Below are 18,406 nucleotides of genomic sequence, written 5' to 3'. Positions count from 1 at the left end.
AAATTGACATTCTGCATTGTTCTTTAGGAATGCTCTTGTTCTGATAGGATCATCTTTCTTTCCAATTATAACATCTTCTGGATGAGCAGAGTTGAGTCTAGAAGATCTTCTGAGTGTTGGCTCTTCAGATATTCTGAGATTCTCTAAAGACGCTGCAACTTGATCTTCTGCTGCATCCTTTCCCTTGGGTTCTTCATTATCTGAGTTAGAGATATCTATATCTGCAAAATTCTCAAACTGCTTTGGATTTTCAATGCCAAGCTTATCATCAAATCTGATATTGATTGATTCCTCTACTACCAGAGTTTCAGTATTGTATATTCTGTAGCCTTTAGAGCGTTCAGAATATCCAAGAAGGAAACACTTCTGAGCTTTGGAATCAAACTTGTTCAGATGATCTTTAGTATTTAGAATATAACAAACACATCCAAATGGATGGAAATATGAAATGTTGGGCTTTCTGTTCTTCCACAATTCATAAAGAGTCTTATTTAAAATAGGTCCTATGGAGATTCTATTATGTATATAACAAGCTGTGTTAATTGCTTCTGCCCAAAATTGCTTAGCCATATTAGTCTCATTGATCATGGTTCTGGCCATTTCTTGTAGAGTCATATTATTTCTTTATACGAATCCATTTTGCTGTGGAGTTCTAGGACAAGAGAAATCATGAGCAATACCATTTTCTCTGAAATAAATTTCAAAGAACGTGTTCTCAAATTCACCACCATGATCACTTCTGACTTTTACGATTTTACATTCCTTTTCATATTGGATTTGATTACAGAAGTCAAAGAACACAGAATGTGACTCATCCTTGTGTTTTAAGAACTTTACCCAAGTCCATCTGCTATAGTCATCCACAATGACCAATCCATATTTTTTGCCTCTGATTGATGCTGTTTTGACTGGGCCAAAAAGATCAATATGCAGAAGTTCTAAAGGCCTAGAGGAAGAGACAACATTTTTAGATTTAAACGCAGGTTTTGAAAACTTCCCTTTCTGACATGCTTCACAAAGAGCATCTGATTTATATTTTAGATTAGGTAGTCCTCTGACCAGATTAAGTTTGTTAATCTGAGAAATCTTTCTTAAACTAGCATGACCCAATCTTCTGTGCCAGACCCACTGCTCTTCGTTAACAGGCAGAAGGCAAGTAACCTTTTGGTTCTTAAGATCTGAAAGATCAATCTTATAAATGTTGTTATTTCTCTTGCCTGTAAATATGATTGAGCCGTTGTTCTAACTAATAGCTTTACAAGACTTTTGATTAAAGATTATGTCATAACCATTGTCACTTAATTGACTTATGAACAATATGTTATGAGCTAATCTATATACTAAAAGAACATTAGTTATAGAGGGGGAATTACCAATACATATGGTTCCTGAGCCTATGATTTTGCCCTTCTGATTCCCTCCAAAATTTACTTCTCCAGCAGATTTAAGTTCCAGACTTTGGAACATAGACCTTCTTCCCGTCATGTGACATGAGCACCCAGAGTCCAGGTACCATGACATGTTTTTCTTTTGAGCTGTGAAGGAGATCTGCAACAGGAATTATCTTATCCTTAGGTACCCACATTCTTTTGGGTCGTTTGGGGTTAGTCCTTCTCAAGTTCTGATTGAACTGAGATTTTACATAAGATTTTCTAGAATGTGCAACAACATATTCTTTGTGTGTGTGATATGAAAACTTTTAGAATGTGATGTATGTTTGATATCATGAGAATGGCCATACTTAAATTGTTCATACAGAGGTTTGTATTTAATGATCATTTCATCAACAGGTTCAAGTTTATACGGGGTTTCTCCCTCAAAGCCTATACCTATTCTTTTGTTTCCACTTACACCATAAATCATAGAGGCTAGCTGACTTCTGCCTATACCTCTAGATAAGAACTTTCTGAAGCTCAAGTCATATTCTTTCAGAATATTGTTAGTGCTTGGAATAGACTTTTCTGAACTTGAAGATGTTTCAATATCTTTAGTTAATTTTAAAACTTTTTCTTTTAGTTCAGAGTTTTCTATTTCAAGTCTCTTAGTTTCAGATTCAAAAAACTTTTTAAGCTTTTTGTATTTGATACTAAGTTGACTCTTAACTTCCAGAAGTTCTGATAAGCTGGAAACTAAGTCTTCTCTAGTGAGTTCAGAAAATACCTCATCAGAGTCTGAATCAGAAGTAGATTCTTCACCAGCATCAACTGTTGCCATGAGTGCTATGTTTGTTGCTCATCTTCAGAGTCTGACTCTTGATCTGATGAATTAGAATCATCCCATGTAGCCATCATGCCTTTCTTCTTTTCAAACTTCTTTCTGGGCTTTTCCCTCTGAAGCTTAGGACATTCATTCTTGTAGTGTCCAGGTTCTTTGCATTCATAGCACACTACCTTCTTTTTGCCAGATCTTCTGTGTTCAGAAGACTCTCCCTTTTCAGGTCTCTTGAAGTTCTTGAATCTTCTCTGCTTGCTCTTCCAGAGTTGATTTACTCTTCTGGATAAGAGAGACAATTCATCTTCTTCTTCTTCTGACTGGTCAGATTCTTCTTCTTCTTCTGCCTGAAAAGCGTTAGCACAGTGTTTATTTTTAGATTTTAAAGCAATAAACTTACCTTTCTTTTGAGGCTCATTTGCATCTAACTCAATCTCATGACTTCTCAGTTCACTTATAAGCTCCTCAAGAGATACTTCATTCAGATTCTTTGCAATCTTGAATGCAGTAACCATTGGTCCCCATCTTCTGGGAAGACTTCTGATTATCTTCTTTACATGATCAGCTTTAGTGTATCCCTTGTCAAGAACTCTTAATCCAGCAGTTAGAGTTTAGAATCTGGAGAACATTGCTTCAATGTTTTCATCATCTTCCATTCTGAAAGCTTCATAGTTTTGGATTAGAGCTAGAGCTTTTATCTTCTTGACTTGTGCATTTCCTTCATGAGTCATCTTCAGAGATTCAAAGATATCATGAGCAGTTTCTCTGTTTGTGATCTTCTCAGACTCACCATGTGAGATAGCATTTAACAATATGGTTCTTGATTTGTGATTATTCTTGAATTCTTTCTTTTGGTCATCATTCATAGCTTGTCTTGAAATCTTGACTCCACGAGCATTCACAGGATGTCTGTAACCATCCAACACTAAATCCCATAGATCACCATCTTGACATAGAAAATAACTTTCAAGTCTATCTTTCCAGTATTCAAAGTTTTCACCATCAAAGACTGGTGGTCTATTGTAACCATTGAAGCTACTACTTCCATTGTTAGCATTGTTTTGCTCAGGAGGAGTTGAAGTAGTTGTTTCAACCATTTTGTGTTTTTCTCCCTGAATCTTTTCTCTAACACGGTTAAGTGTTTGCACCTAGAACCAGCGCTCTGATACCAATTCAAGGAGTGAAAAACACTTAGAAAGGGGGGATTAAATAAGGGTTTCTTCTAAAAATGGTAGATAAAAATAAATCACACCGTTATTTTTATCCTGGTTCGTTGTTAACTAAACTACTCCAGTCCACCCCTGACAAGGTGATTTACCTCAACTGAGAATTTAATCCACTAATCAAACTGATTACAATGGTTCTCCACTTAGATAACCTCTAAGTCTTCTAGAGTCTACAGATCACAACTTGATTACTCTAGGAACTTCCTTTTACAATCAATGTAAAATAAATATTACAAGAGATTAAATTGCTTCTTAATAAGCTATAATCACCAAGTGATTTTTCTCTCAAGTTTAAGTTCTAACACTCACTAAAATATTACAATGTTGTGAGGTTGAAGATGAAGTTCTTCTTTGCTTTGGTGTGATAACGTTTTGGCAGCGTTTTGGTACTTAGCGTTCAAGAGTTCTTGCTGCTTTTGAATCAGAACTTCTATATATAGGCAATGAGGAAATGAGACAGTTGGGAGTATTTAATGCTTTGCATGAATAATACACTGCTACATTTAATGTTTCACTCTTTTGTCAACTACCTCGAGCCATGCTGCAACTACTTTTTCTGACTTTGCCTTTTGTACCTTCTAACGTTCCTTTTGTCAGTCAGAGATTTGACGTTATAGCCTTTTCATCTTGTACTTGCTTCTGGACTCAGATTATGTAGAATACACGTTTGAATATCAGAGTATTCAGCTTTTGGTGCAGATGCAACTTCTGTCATCATACTTGGAAGTGCTTGGAGCGTGATACCATCAGATCTTCAGAGCTTTGCTTCTGACTGCCATCTTCTGTTGCTTTCCCGATCATGTTCTGATTTCTTCAAGACCATCTTCTGATGTCTGCCAGACCATGTTCTGATGAAGCCATCTAGATCTTCTGGGTCATAGCTTCTGAACACTGATTTTGTGCATACTCTTATAGACTTTTCCTGAAACGGAAAACATGAATAATTAGAGTACCATATTCTCTTATACAAAATTCATATATAATGTTATCATCAAAACTAAGAATATTGATCAGAACATTTGTTGTTCTAACAATTAAAGATTCTTATTCATGACAAAGATAGAGAACCAATGAGTACTACCACTAATGTTGTATTCAAAGAAGTTTTCCAATACATTTGAAAGGTGTGTTATCACGATATCTCTTTACTCATTCCATGTAAAAATTAATTTGCAAAGGCCATTGTTGTACTTTATAACATTTTGATTTGCTTTTCAAGTTCAACGTTTCACTTCATTTTGAAGATTCGTGTTACAAGTCTGTACAATGATATAATTGTTTGTAACACATCTTTGTTTTTATTTCTTCTTTTGATACCTTCCATATATAATGTAATTAACGCTCATTCATGTGTTTTCACATTATCAATACTTTTGTTATTATTGTATTATTATATGATTGTTACTTGAAGAATGTCAAATACTATGATTTCTTTAGGTCATTTAGACAATATCAAAAATACATTACCCGTACGGGAGCACGGGTTTCTTACTAGTTTTTCTTTATAAAAGCATAGTCCTTGTCTTAATATCTTTAAAATATTTTTTCTCTTGATTTCTTCCAATCACTTTGTTATGAATAATTTTTCTTTCTTTCTCATTTTCATATTTCATTTTACTTTCTTTAATAATTATATTTATTTGCAATAAAAAAAGTTAAAAATTATTCTTCTTTGGTTGCTGCTGTGGACCTCCGTTTTTCGGGCCATACCTCTGAGCGGGAGAGATACGTGAACTGACTCTTTTTTATCGCTTATGCTTTCGCATTTTTGAAAATTCACAGAGTCGCCACCGACCTTTTATTTTATCCAATTAAGGAAAGGTTTATAAAAGAAACAGAAAAAAGACCTTTAAGAAATTCTGGGTAAGGGGGTAGGTTATACAAAGGGAAGGTGTTAGCACCCTTTGTATCCATGGTTATCCATGGGCTCTTAAGTTTGCTTAGCTCACTTGTTTTTCGATCACTTTTCAATTGCTTTAGAATGCTCATATGTGGTTTCAAATACCTTTGTAAATTGAATTTGTAATGATCCTTGTGCGGATGTATACAAAATGTTTGTTTATCTTTCGAAAGATGTTTTGAAAAGAACGTTAACTTTGTAATGATCCGTGTTTGGATGTATACAAAATATTGTCTTTTTGGAAAGTTTTGTTTTGAAAAACAACAGTGTATGAGAATTTTGTTTGTTTTGATTTGAGCAAGCAAACTAGGAGGTCTACCCTGAGTTGTAAGGTCTTTATCTTATTTCCTTTAAAAATCTATCCTTTCACCGGATACAAACAAAAGGTTCGATTTTGTACTCGAAACAGTAGAATTTTGACTTTGATTTTGAAAAGAATGAGAAGGGATTACCTTAAAAGGTGCAAGTGTGATTGTGATTGGATTCAGATATTTTATCTTTGAAGTTAGTGATCTAACGGTTCAATTTTATCTTTGACATACACGCAGTTTATATTTGCTGGAAATTAAAATGCGGAAATGTAAAGTGCGGAAAGTAAATCTACGCTATTACATCGATTGTGAAGGAAATGTAAACTAAGCCTATTTACATGATTTTGACATCCTATACATTTATCTAGGAATTTAAATTGCAAGAAAAATAAAAGACATATTTTTGGATTTTTTATGATTGATTTTAATTATAATTAATGCATGATTAATTAAATTAAAATGAAGAAAAAAGATGAAAATAGATTTAAACCTAGAAATTAAGTTTAAAATATGTACAAAATATTTGTCAATTAATTTTAAAACAAAACTAATTTTTTTGGAATTTTTGAAATTGATTTGAAATTGATTTGAAATTGATTAAGCTAATTAATACATAATTATACAAATAATTATACAAATAATTAAAACTTAAAGAGAAAATTATTCAAAATATGTACAAAATTAGTCTATAATATATAAACAATATTTTATATAAAGAATAATTTTTTTTATGATATTTTGATTGGTTAGAATAATTAAAAAGCAAATATATAAATATATACTAATTAATTATGCAAAATATTGAAATTTTGAAGAAAAATAAAATATTTTTATTTCAGAAAATAAAATATTATTTTAGAAACTTAAAAATATTTTTTGTGTATTTTTTGGATTTTTGAAACTATTTTTAATTAATTTTGCAAAGAAATTAAAATAAAAATAGAAATATATAATTAATGATCCAGTGTGGTATTTAAATAAAGTCCATGGTATAGGGCTTCATTCTGATGCGTTGGATGAATTAATTAATGAGATCTGATGGCTCAGATTGTGAGGGTCCACCACTTGTGACACGCCTGCAAACACTGAAACCAAAGGTTAATTTAAAAAAAACGCGCGCGTGCTGTCCAATGAGGTGAGGACACCTCATCGTCTTCAACCTCTCGCCAGGACCTTTAATAGCGCTTTTATGAAAAAAGCGCTGTAATTGATGAGCTTCAGACCTGCAAAATAGCGAATAGGGGTAAACCTGAAAAGAAATTTGGCGCGATATGTCCATTCGATTCGTCTTGTTCCACTGAATTCAACCATGCTCTTAATTTGTTCTGATTTTGGCTCTAACTAAAAACCCTAAATTTGAGCTGGAAAACCCTAAAATGGTAGATTCGTATACAAGCATCCAAAGCTCAATTAAACTTCCAGAAACGATCTACACACCACACTAAGTTCAAATATATATCTACATCTTGCTAGATATGCGTGTGTTATGGGATATAAGTTGGTTTTAGTTTGAACAAACCGTGAGGTATAATGGATGATTCTGAGTGCTTCAAGGCTTGAAACTGATTGGGATATGTTCAATGATGATTGAGGATTGTATTTAAGTGTTTAGTTTGAACTGAAACGAGCTAGAAATTAAAATTCGAATTTTAAATTTCTTTGAAAAATTCAAGTTGTTACAAATATGTTACAAGCATTCTACTGGCTATGAACTCAAGTCTCCTTGATTGCTGAAGTATGATAGCTCTTTTATAGGCCAAGAGCTGCTTGGAAGTGAAGCTAAGAAGCATTCATTAGCTTTGTGGAATCTTGACTTTTTCAACATGAGTAGCTTTGCATTTAAGCCACCATGGCTTGATTTTCCACCCTCCTTCTGTTTGTACTTGGCTTGGGGCAGAGTTGAATGATTCTCTTGATGAGTCATGCTTGGTTTGTAAGCTATTCTTTATCCATCCATTTTTCTTTTTTAATTTAATCTTATATGTGATAAAATTAAACCAAAAATGAATAAAAAATGGAGTGGGCCTTGTCTTGGTCGTGGGAGGCCCATAATATTATGGAAATGATGTTTGAACCATGAAAACTTGGCCCCATTTGGAAAAAATGCATTTTTGAGCAATGTTGTTTTTATGCATTTTCCAAAATTTAGCCAACTTCAACAAGGTGTAAATCCCTCAATTTTTGTCATATGAAGGAGTTCTTTCACTTTTTGGAAACCTCAAAGAGTCCTCTAACCAATGTCTTTGGTCTCATGTCAAAATGATTTTTGATGCTCCTTGTGTGTCCTTTTGAAAAAAGTGTCTTTTTGTTGACTTTGAAAATGACCTGTAATGTCTTTGGTCATACTTTTCAAATGGTGAATGCAATGACCATGGGATCAATTGCATTTGAAAGATAATTGAATTTCCTTCAAAATGAGCTTTGGTTTGAATTTTTTGGATGAAGGATGAGAGAGTTATGATCAGTCAAAGTTGAGTTGACTTTTCAGGCAAAAACCCTAATTTTGAATCTTAGGGTTTTGTTGATTTTTGATCTTTCCTTGATGAATTATGATCATCCAATGATCAAATGATGAATCCTTTGACAAAATATGGATTTTGACAAAAAATTTCATTTTTGACTGTCTGTTGACTTTTAGGTCAAACGGGTCGTCTGTTGACTGTTTGAGTTGCTGATGGTGCGTCTGAGTGAATTGAAGTTTGAAAATTTGTATGATGGTACTTTGAGATATATGGATGTGCATGAAATCCATTTGAGGTCTCAAAAACTTGTTTCTCCTGTAAAAACAAGAAAACCCTAGTCAGGGACTGTTTGTGTAGGAGACAGTTAAGCGTACCTGATTTTTGTGCAGTGTTGAGTCTCTGCTAATCGCGTGATATTCAGAAGACTTCTAGAACAAAAATCTTGGAATTTTGAATTGTAAAAGATTGATTTGATTGATGGTACAAAACACTGAGAATTGTACTGCCAGCAGTTTGACTGTCGACTGACTGTTCAGATATTGACGTAGCAGTTAGAGTGAAAAATCAACAGTCCAAGTTAATTTTCTTTTTCTTGTTTTTGTTTTATGTGTAAAATTAAAGTTTATTTACATGACTTGTTAAAAACACAGACATAATAAATAACTAATATATACTGTTACCAGTACAGTCTGAGTTTCCTGATTCTGCGCCTGCAAAAAGATTTAACTCTGTACCAATTGTGTCAGTACTATTTATCTGTAAATAAATAAATAGCATGTGTGAAGTAATAAACAATATTTGGCGTTTGCGTAAGAATAAATTCAACTGCAAGCCAAATTACTGTATAAGAAAAATTCTAAAAACTAAGTATTTCATATGTCAGGATATTTGTTGAAATAAAAATTCATGATTATATGAGACTCTTAATTTTCAGATTGGAGTTTTCTTGAAAAAAGATGCGGGCAAATTTTGGGGTATAACAACTGCATTATTTAGTTTCCCCTTTATATTTTGAAAGTAATTATAGATGAGTGTTGTTGTTTTGATGGTATCAATAAAAAGAAAGAAAAAAATGGAAATGACTACACCCATTTTTACTAGAAAGAGACCATTTAAAGAAGTTAAAATGGATATAATAATAACTCAAGTGTTAAAAACAAAAGTATTGTGATTCTTTTTCATGAACTTTATTAAATATTTTGCTACATCCTTTACTTATTTGTTTTCATGTTAATATGTAGCAAAGTTACTTCAAAATAATATTTAATTAATTTATATATGATAAATTCATTTCATCAACTATGGTGTTGTCATTGTTACAACCGGGAATTGGTCGAGGATTTCGATAGGTTATAATTCTTGGTATTAAAGGTGTTTTATGGGTTTATGAGAAGAGAATTCTTGAAGTGATGAATTTTTCTGAAAAAATGGTGAATATGGTAAAGGAACAAGATGAAGATCTTGGTTTTGAGAGAAAGAATTATAATACATTTTCATGTAACAAAGAGAATAAAGAGAGTGAAAAACGAAAAATGAAAAAAAATATATTTTTTCTTATCTGAACCAATGAGAAGATATAGTGTAATCCGTGAATGGCTAATTGATAGGAGATACGTTGAAAAAGTCTTGGTGGAAAAAAAATGGTGAAACACATGTGAAGACGTATGATAAAATAGACAATTATCATACATAATTATTATACATATTTTATTAAAAAAACTACTTTAATTTTTATATTACTCTATGCATAGAGTATTGATCATTTGCATTTAAAAAATTCATCAAAAATAAAAGACATTTAATGATAATTTAAATTATTTGGTGTGAACCAATTTTTATTTATATAAGTTAAAATAATGGTTTTCTATGAAGATGGGTGAAAAAAGTGAATTTATATGTTCTCTATTCTCTAATATATTTTTGATCAATTTAATTTTCTTCTGATATGAAAATTATATAAAATGGAAAAATAAAATTATTAATTCAAATATTTAAATATGAAAATTAATCAACTACTAAAATATTGAATATTGACGTGAATATGAAATTATTGATCAAAATATTGAATATTAAAGGGAACATGAAATTACTGATCAAAATATTGAATATTAACGGGAACATGAAATTACTGATCAAAATACTGAATATTAACAGGAACATGAAGTTACTGATTAAAATATTAAATATTAACGAAAACATAAAGTTACTAATCACAATATTGAATATTAACGGTAACCTGAAGTTACTGATTAAAATATTGAATATTAACGGGAACATGAAGTTATTGATCAAAATAGTCAATATTAACGGAAACATGAAGTTACTTATCACAATATTGAATATTAACGGGAACCTGAAGTTAATGATTAAAATATTGGATATTAACGGGAACATAAAATTACTGATCAAAATATTGAATATTAACGGGAATATGAAGTTACTGATCAAAATATTTTAAAATTAACGTTAACGAAGTTACTAAGCAAAATATTAAATATTAACGGGAACATAAAATTACTGATCAAAATATTGAATATTAACGGGAATATGAAGTTATTGATCAAAATATTTTAAAATTAACGTTAACGAAGTTACTGAGCAAAATATTAAATATTAACGGGAACATAAAATTACTGATCAAAATATTGATTATTAACGAGAACATGAAGTTACAAAAGGTTTTTAGACGCAATTTAATTTTGATGCTTTCAATTTTGTTCCTGATTTTTTTTACATACAATTTATTGTTAATTATTATTATTTTTTTCATAAAATGTTAATTACTTTTAATATACATTTTGTCCATAAAAAAATATGTATCTTAAACAAATGCGTGTCTCGTATCAGAACTCATTGTTACTAGTCTTTCAAAAAAAAGTTATCTTGACACCATTTTCTACACCGAATACCTACATCGGATATACTGTTCACCGTATTTATACTGTGAACAGTGTTTTTTATTAAAATAATATTATTTTTAAAAAATATAATTTTTTTAAAAAAAGAAAATTATTTTTAAAATTTATTTTATAATATAAATATAAGGTTGTGCATTAACCAACTTCACAATTGTATTAACCACAAAAATATACGTCATTAACTGTTTATTTTACTTATAATTTATTAACCATTTTCAGTACTTCATTAATCGATAAATTACATAATATTAACCATATTCTGACACTTAATTATAAATGTATTAATCAATTTTTATACTCTATTAACCAACTTTATTTTACTATTTAATTTATGTTTGAGAACTCATTAACCATCATGTTATGTTATGAACTTTAAAGAAAATAAAAATATATATAAAAAATTTAAAATAATAATAAAAATATTGTTAACGTATTTGTAAAAAGGATATTAGATGTAGGTGTATCGAATCGGTGTCATAATATCATTTCTCTTTAATTTATTAAATTTAGTAATCATACTAAATTTAATAATGAATGGTTCTCTTTTTCTTCTTTTCTACCTTTTGTTGAATCGGAATGGAAGGAGATGACGGTGGTGGGTAGAGCCGATTTTGTGCTTTGTGAAAAATTGAAAAGGTTAAAAGAGAGACTTAGATGGTGGAACGTTTCGATTTTTGGAAAGATTGACTTGGAATTGGAGGAATGCATGAAGGAGGTGAACAAGGGAGATGATTTATAGGAGGAAGTGGCGGAGGAGGACTTCCTTGACACTTTGAGTGGAAGGAGGGAGGCGAATAAGAGGTTGTGGTTGAATCTTAGGATCAAGGAAAACATGCTCATTCAAAAATCTAGGCTTAAGTGGATGAATGATGGGGATTCTAATTCGCGTTTCTTTCATAATGTGGTTAGAGAGAAGAGAAGACGTAACCACATCGGTCCTATAGTTTGTCCCGGAGGTTTGATTGAAAAGGTAGAGGAGGTAAAGGAGGAGGTCCGAAATCACTTTGCTTCGAAATTCGTTGAGTTAGAGGAGGATAGATTGAACCTAGATGGTATTCCTTTCAAGTGTATAAGCAATGTAGATCGCGCTTATCTTGAAAGGCCTTTTGAAGAAATTGAGATCAAGGAAGCTATTTGGGGGTGTGGGAGTGATAAAAGCCCGGGTCCCGATGGTTATTCTTTTTTGTTCATTAAGAGATGTTGGTTCTTCCTAAAGGAGGACTTTGTGAGTTTCTTTAATCACTTTCATGGGGGCGGAACGTTATCAAAGGCTATTATTTCATCTTTCTTGCCTTTGGTTCCTAAATCTTCTAATCCGGTGGGGTAAGACGATTTTAGGCCCATTTGGTAGGTTGTTTATATAAGGCTATTTCAAAACTTCTAGCGGGGAGATTGAAGAAAGTTTTGAATTCGATTATATCGCCTTGTCAAAGAGCTTTTGTACCGGGAAGACAACTTTTAGACGGCGTGTTGGTGGCTAGTGAGATGGTGGATTTTTCGAAGCAAGAAGGAAGAGCTAGCTTGCTTTTCAAGGTCGACTTTGAAAAGGCTTACGATAGAGTTTCGTGGAATTTCCTTAGATATATGTTGGTTAGGATGGGTTTTGGAGGTGTGTGGCAAAGATGGATGGAGTTGTTGATTTTTTGTAGTTCTATGTCCGTTTTGGTGAATGGTAGTCCGACTAAGGAGTTTGTAGTGAAGAAGGGGTTAGGCAAGGTGACCCGTTATCCCCGTTTCTTTTTGTGTTGGTGGCGGAGGGTTTAGCGGGTCTAGTTAAGAAATCGAGTGATATTGGAGAATATAAAGGTCTTGATTTTAATGGGGGATGCACGATAGACATTTTACAATTTGCGGATGACACTCTTTTAGTGGGGGATAGTTCTTGGAGGCAAGTGTGGGCGATAAAGGTGGTGCTTAGGGCGTTCGAGTTGGTGTCGGGTCTTGGTATTAACTATCATAAAAGTAAGTTGATCGGTATAAATGTAAATGCAAATTTTTTGGAGGCCGATTCCTTTGTTTTGTCTTGCAAGGTGGAAGAGAGTACTTTCTTTTTTCTAGGCATTAAGGTGGGATGTAATCCGCGGAAAAATGAGTCTTGGACTCATCTTGTTTCTAAGATGAGGAGGAGGTTGTCGGGATGGAAAAACCGATTCTTAAGCTTGGGAGGAAGAATCACTCTAGTGAAATCGATTCTTAGCTCTCTTTCCATTTTCACTATGTCTTTCTACAAGATGCCTTCTTCGGTAGCTAAGGAAGTGGAGAGGATTCAAAATAATTTCTTATGGTGTGGGGGTTTGGATGAGAGAAGGAAGATTCATTGGGTTAGTTGGAAGAACGTTTGTCTTCCGACTTCTAAAGGTGGGCTTGGTATTAGGGATGTTGGTGTTTTCAACCTTGCACTTCTTAATAAATGGCGGTGGAGGATCTTAGAAGGGGAAGAAGCGCCATGGTATAATGTTCTAAAAGCCCGGTTTGGTGATTTGGTGATGAATTCTTTTTGTGGAGGTATGTCTTCTTCTCTTAATTCTTCTTCTACTTCTTCTTCTTCTTCTTCTTCGGTGTGGTGGAAAGATTTGATTTCGATTGGTAATTTTTCGGCGGAATACCCGATAGAGTCGAAATGTAGGTTTGTGGTTGGAAATGGTTTTATCACTCCGTTTTGGGAATCTTGTTGGGTGGATAATTTTTGTTTAAAGGAGCTTTTTCCCAAGTTGTTTTCGATTTCTTGTTTGAAAAGGGTATCGGTGGCTAGTATGGGCGGTTGGGTTGATGGAGTGTGGAAGTGGGGGAATTTCGGTGTGGTTTTGGGTGATTATACCGATCCATCGGTGGTGGCCGAGCATGGCATGCTTCATATTTTGTTGTTGGGCCGAAATGTGCATATGGAAGGGAGAGATAAGGTTGAGTGGAGTGGTTCGGGGGGAGGTTCGTTTTCCGTTGCTTCTTGTTACGAGTTTTTGGCCGGTTTTAATTATCCGTTTGGCCCTCCTAATAGATTCGATGTTGTTAAGGAATTAATTTGGAAGGTGCATGTGCCGTTCAAAATTAAGGCTTTTGGTTGGAGGCTTTTAATTAATAGGTTACCAACAAAGGATTTATTTATGTGTAGGGGTGTTTCTTTGTCGATAGAGAATTCTTTGTGTGCTTTTTGTGGTACTATTCCGGAAAGTTGTGATCATTCTTTTTTCAAGTGTGAAGAGGCGGGAGTGGTTTGGAGAGAGATAGCGGTATGGGTTGGAAAACCGGTGAGTGGAATGGAAGAAGATTGCTTACAAAGCTTTATGGATTGGTACCTCTTTTGTAAAAAAAAGAAAGTTAAGGAAGGAAGATGTGGGGTGATATGGTTAGCTATTTTGTGGAATTTTTGGTTGTCTAGAAACGTTTTTTGCTTCCGCAATGAAGGTTGGGTTGTTGATACTACGGTTTGGAATATCAAGTCTTTGTTATGGAAGTGGTCGTTTTTCGGAGAAATTACGCACCCAATATATAGTTTCTATGAGTTTACAAAAGACCCTTTGTTTTTCCTCTCAACTATATTTGGTTTGTAATTTCATTTCGGCGGATTTTTTGTTTATTTCCGCCTTTCGTGTAAACAGGTTTGAGAACCCTTAGTTCTCCTATATATTCCATCTTGCTTACACAAAAAAAAAAAACCGTAAAAACTTTGTCTTGAAAACTCACACACAAAGTTACAGTGGAAACCCGCAAATATCAAAAAAAATTCGTAGCGATAATTCATCAATAATGACTCAAAACAGAAGCGACAGGTTTGTCGTCATCTGGTTCGCTGCTATGTGGGCTATTTGGAAAATAAGGAACGAGAAGACTTTCAGAAATTCGGAAGAGAACAGGAGAGCAGTCATCTACGACATTCAAGTTTCGACGTGGAAATGGCTAAAATCAAAGATTACAGGATTCTGTTACGACCTTTACCATTGGATGTCGAATCCAAAACTGTGCATAGGGTGGAAGGATTAGAAGACAGCTTCTTCACTCGGGTCGACGATGCAGTCCTAGCGCCTCTGTTCCGGACAGGACCTGCATTTTCCATCTTTTCTCTGATTTCACTTTCAGTTTGGAAAGTTGTGGTTTGGCGACAGCATCCCTCTCCGATGGTTTGGATTCTGTTTTGACCTTTTTAAATTAACGTATGTATCAGCTCTTTCGATCGAGGTTTTTAGTAGATTTTGTGGCTTGTTGTAGTTTGTGCCGTTTTAAAGCTGGGTAGGAGAAATAGGGACTTATGCACTTTTAATTGGTTTCAAATGTTTTGGTATTTTGGGTGAAAAATGTATTATGTAGGGAAGGAGTGGCTGCTGTTTCTAGATATAGCAGTAGTGGTTTCTTTTGCTGTGGGGCTTAGTTTTGAAGAAACATGGGTGTACTGGTGTGGTGTGAGGCATCTCTTATGCCTATTTATATTATATCTACTTTTTGCCTTTAAAAAAAAAAAAAAAGCGACATTCAACCACGAAACAAGTATGCGCATTATGGAAAACGGATTTGCAGCCACAAATAAATAGAAAACATATAGAAAATGGGAAAAGAGAACAATACTACAAATTAAAGAGAGGTCGAAGTAGATCAAGAATTGTTTCCTCACGAGTTCTGAACATGACTTGTAGCGGCGACCGGCTGATTTTTCGTGCGGAGGGCGTCGGGCTGCTGGGAATCTCGATGTTGATGATGACATCGGTGTTGTTGCGTAGTGCTAGGCGGTGGTGCGGAGGCGAGTGCGAACAGTTTCGTCCGCGGTGGAGGTGATGGTAGGTCTTCATCGTTTGGCCGACTGCGGGTGTTGCGTTTCTTCCGCAGTGCAGATCAGAGGGAGATGACTGTGTTTCGCGTCAGCGAGTTTGGTTGTTCCAGCGACGGTAGGATTGGATCCGAAGGGAGATTGATGGACCCATTTGTGATTTCGGTATAACTGCGGTTTCGATCGCAGATTTCTTTTGCTCCTCTTTACATGCTTTGCTTTCGTTTCCCGTGAGTGTAGTTATTGACTCAGGTTGTTGCTACTGTTAGTGAACCATGATGATGTTGAAGTTTGTAGTTTGAGTTTATAATTGAAATTGCAAGGCGGTGATGGTTTTGAAGATTGTGGAAGTAGTTTTGTGTATGTGAAGAAGGAAGATTTGAAAAGTGTATGTCAATGGTTAAGAGGTTATGATTTTGTATGAATTTGTGATAGCAGTTTGATGTTCCAGGTTTAGAGTGAAGGCTAAGTTTAGCTTGCAGGTTTTGTTTTTTACGACCCCCCTAATGATGAATTTGGCTTGGTCTTTTATAGGGAGAAAATAGGTCTCAAGAATTGATTTTTAATTGAGTCAAGTTTAATGCAAATTTAGATTTCATGTAGTTTTTGGTTGAGATTGAGATATGGTGTGATATTATGTAGAAGATTGGGATTGCTTGCCGTTTCTGGAGTCTGATTGAAGAAAGTTTGAAACTAATTGATTTTGTGTAATTTTGGGATGCTGATGTAATTTTGGAAGGAAAAATGTGTGAATCTTTTGCTTTTATGACTTTTTGATTTATTTGTTTAATGGAAAAGATTAATAACAATACTAACATGGCTAATTCTTAAACATAACCATAATATTAAAGTTAACATTAATAATAACAATAATAAAATCTAAATTTTCTAATTCCTGATAACTAAACATAATTAAAAAACTATAATAACAAGAAAATAATTTTCATAATATTAATAAGACCTAATAAAAATAAAGTTAATTAATACTAATATGCTTTTCTAGAAAAATAATAATAAAAAATAAAATCAAAAAGGGAGAAAAATGCAGAATTATGAAAAAGTAAAATTTAAACTCAAGACCTCTTACACTTAAGACTCCTTACACTCAAGTCTTTATCAAATAGACTATTACATCTATTTAAAATAAAATGTAATGAAAAATCACATAATAGTAAAGTGGTCGGGGACAAAATTGAGGTATGAAACAGTGAAGATTGATTTTGATGATATTCTTATGGTGTGTTTGTTTGAAGGATTCGTAAGATATTTTCAAGAATAAGTTATGTAGGAATAAAAATAAAGAATTTTGATTCTAGGGTATTTTTAAGAAAATGTGTTTCACATATTATTTGATATTTTAAAGAAAATTAGAAGTTATATTTTTAAATAAAAAAATTATGTGAAATTTTATGGGAATGAACATTCTCACCTTCTTACATGGGAATAAAATCATTGGAATTATAGAAGTTAGCGGAAGTTATTTTATTCCTGGAAACATTTATACCTGAAAATAATTTTTTTTTCCAAACTCTTAACAAACATGGTATAATCATTTTATAAAAATTATTTATGGGAACTTAATTCTTAAACTTGAAACAAACACCCCTAAATTATATTCTTGTGTTCTAAAAGGAATGTGGCTATTTGAACCACTCTTTGGAAAATTACATCTTAAATCAAATTTAACAACAGGGCTTCTTAAGTTGAGCAACAACGTTGGTTACAGTAAGGTTCTAAAAAACATCATATTTGAACTTTTTGACCCCTATGATTTTCATATGATCCTTGTTTAGGAAAATTTCTTCATCCAAACACCTTTTTATTTTAGAAATTACTATCTCCGTGCCTAAATATAAGACCCTTCAGATACAATTATGTTAATTAAAAAAATTAATTATAATATTAAATATATTGACTATTTATACAATTTTAAAAATTCATCCTTCTTAAGAGGAACTCTCAAAATCACACTAAAAACTTCATTATTGATAACCTTGGCAAATCTCAAGAACTCATTCATCAATTAATCATAAATGGCTTTCTTCTTAGTTAATACGTAGCTATGACAGCCCATCTCAATATGGCCTATTTTTAAGTGGAAACCACACTAAGCCATTTTTTACTAGATTCACAAAATCCATTTTCATTTCCACTTAGAACCTTCAATTTAAAAAGGATAATAGAAAAAAAAATTAAGATCCATTTTAGTCCCTCATAAAAATTACACGACCCAAATTAGTCCCTCACAATAAAAAGACTTCGATTTAATCTCTTATAAAATTTAATCGGACCATATTAGTCCTTCTATTAATACTTTTTTAAACCGGTTTTTTTCCTACTTTTAAACCGTGACTAGAATGCCACGTTGTATTTTATTTTTTAAATACTAAATTAATTTTTAATTTTAATTTCATTTTTAAATAATTTTGATTTAATAAATTTAATTTAATTTTTAAACAATTTTGATTTAACAATATCCAAAAAGCCAAAATTAATTCTTATAAGAAATCGAACCCAAAAGTTTTAAACAATATCTTAAGTCTTTGCGACTAATAATATTAAATAATTTTGAATTTAAAACAAAAATTAAAAAATTTGTACCAATGAGGTCTCAAATCTAAG

The 18,406-nt window shown here is 32.8% G+C and overlaps 1 protein-coding gene across 1 annotated transcript; it reads left to right on the top strand.

The window, feature by feature from the left end:
• Positions 1-11,860: 11,860 nt before the first annotated feature.
• Positions 11,861-16,063, top strand: LOC131659851 (uncharacterized). The gene is made up of 6 exons (XM_058928976.1): positions 11,861-12,351; positions 12,462-12,637; positions 12,715-14,568; positions 15,331-15,420; positions 15,738-15,949; positions 16,037-16,063. The coding sequence occupies exons 1-6, from the start codon at positions 11,861-11,863 to the stop codon at positions 16,061-16,063; spliced, it is 2,850 nt and encodes a 949-aa protein (XP_058784959.1).
• Positions 16,064-18,406: the final 2,343 nt, after the last annotated feature.

The sequence above is a fragment of the Vicia villosa genome, linkage group LG1 (genome assembly GCF_029867415.1).
Source record: "Vicia villosa cultivar HV-30 ecotype Madison, WI linkage group LG1, Vvil1.0, whole genome shotgun sequence".
NCBI lineage: Eukaryota > Viridiplantae > Streptophyta > Magnoliopsida > Fabales > Fabaceae > Vicia > Vicia villosa.
This window is presented reverse-complemented; position numbering and strand designations above follow the sequence as displayed.

Excerpts from the sequence above, each read along its gene's own strand:
- LOC131659851 (XM_058928976.1), top strand. The coding sequence starts at position 11,861 with ATGCTCATTCAAAAATCTAGGCTTAAGTGGATGAATGATGGGGATTCT. Across the intron at positions 12,352-12,461 it reads AAATCTTCTAATCCGGTGGG|AGCTTTTGTACCGGGAAGAC; the intron begins GTAAGACGATTT and ends GCCTTGTCAAAG. Across the intron at positions 15,950-16,036 it reads TGGACCCATTTGTGATTTCG|GTTGTTGCTACTGTTAGTGA; the intron begins GTATAACTGCGG and ends TTATTGACTCAG.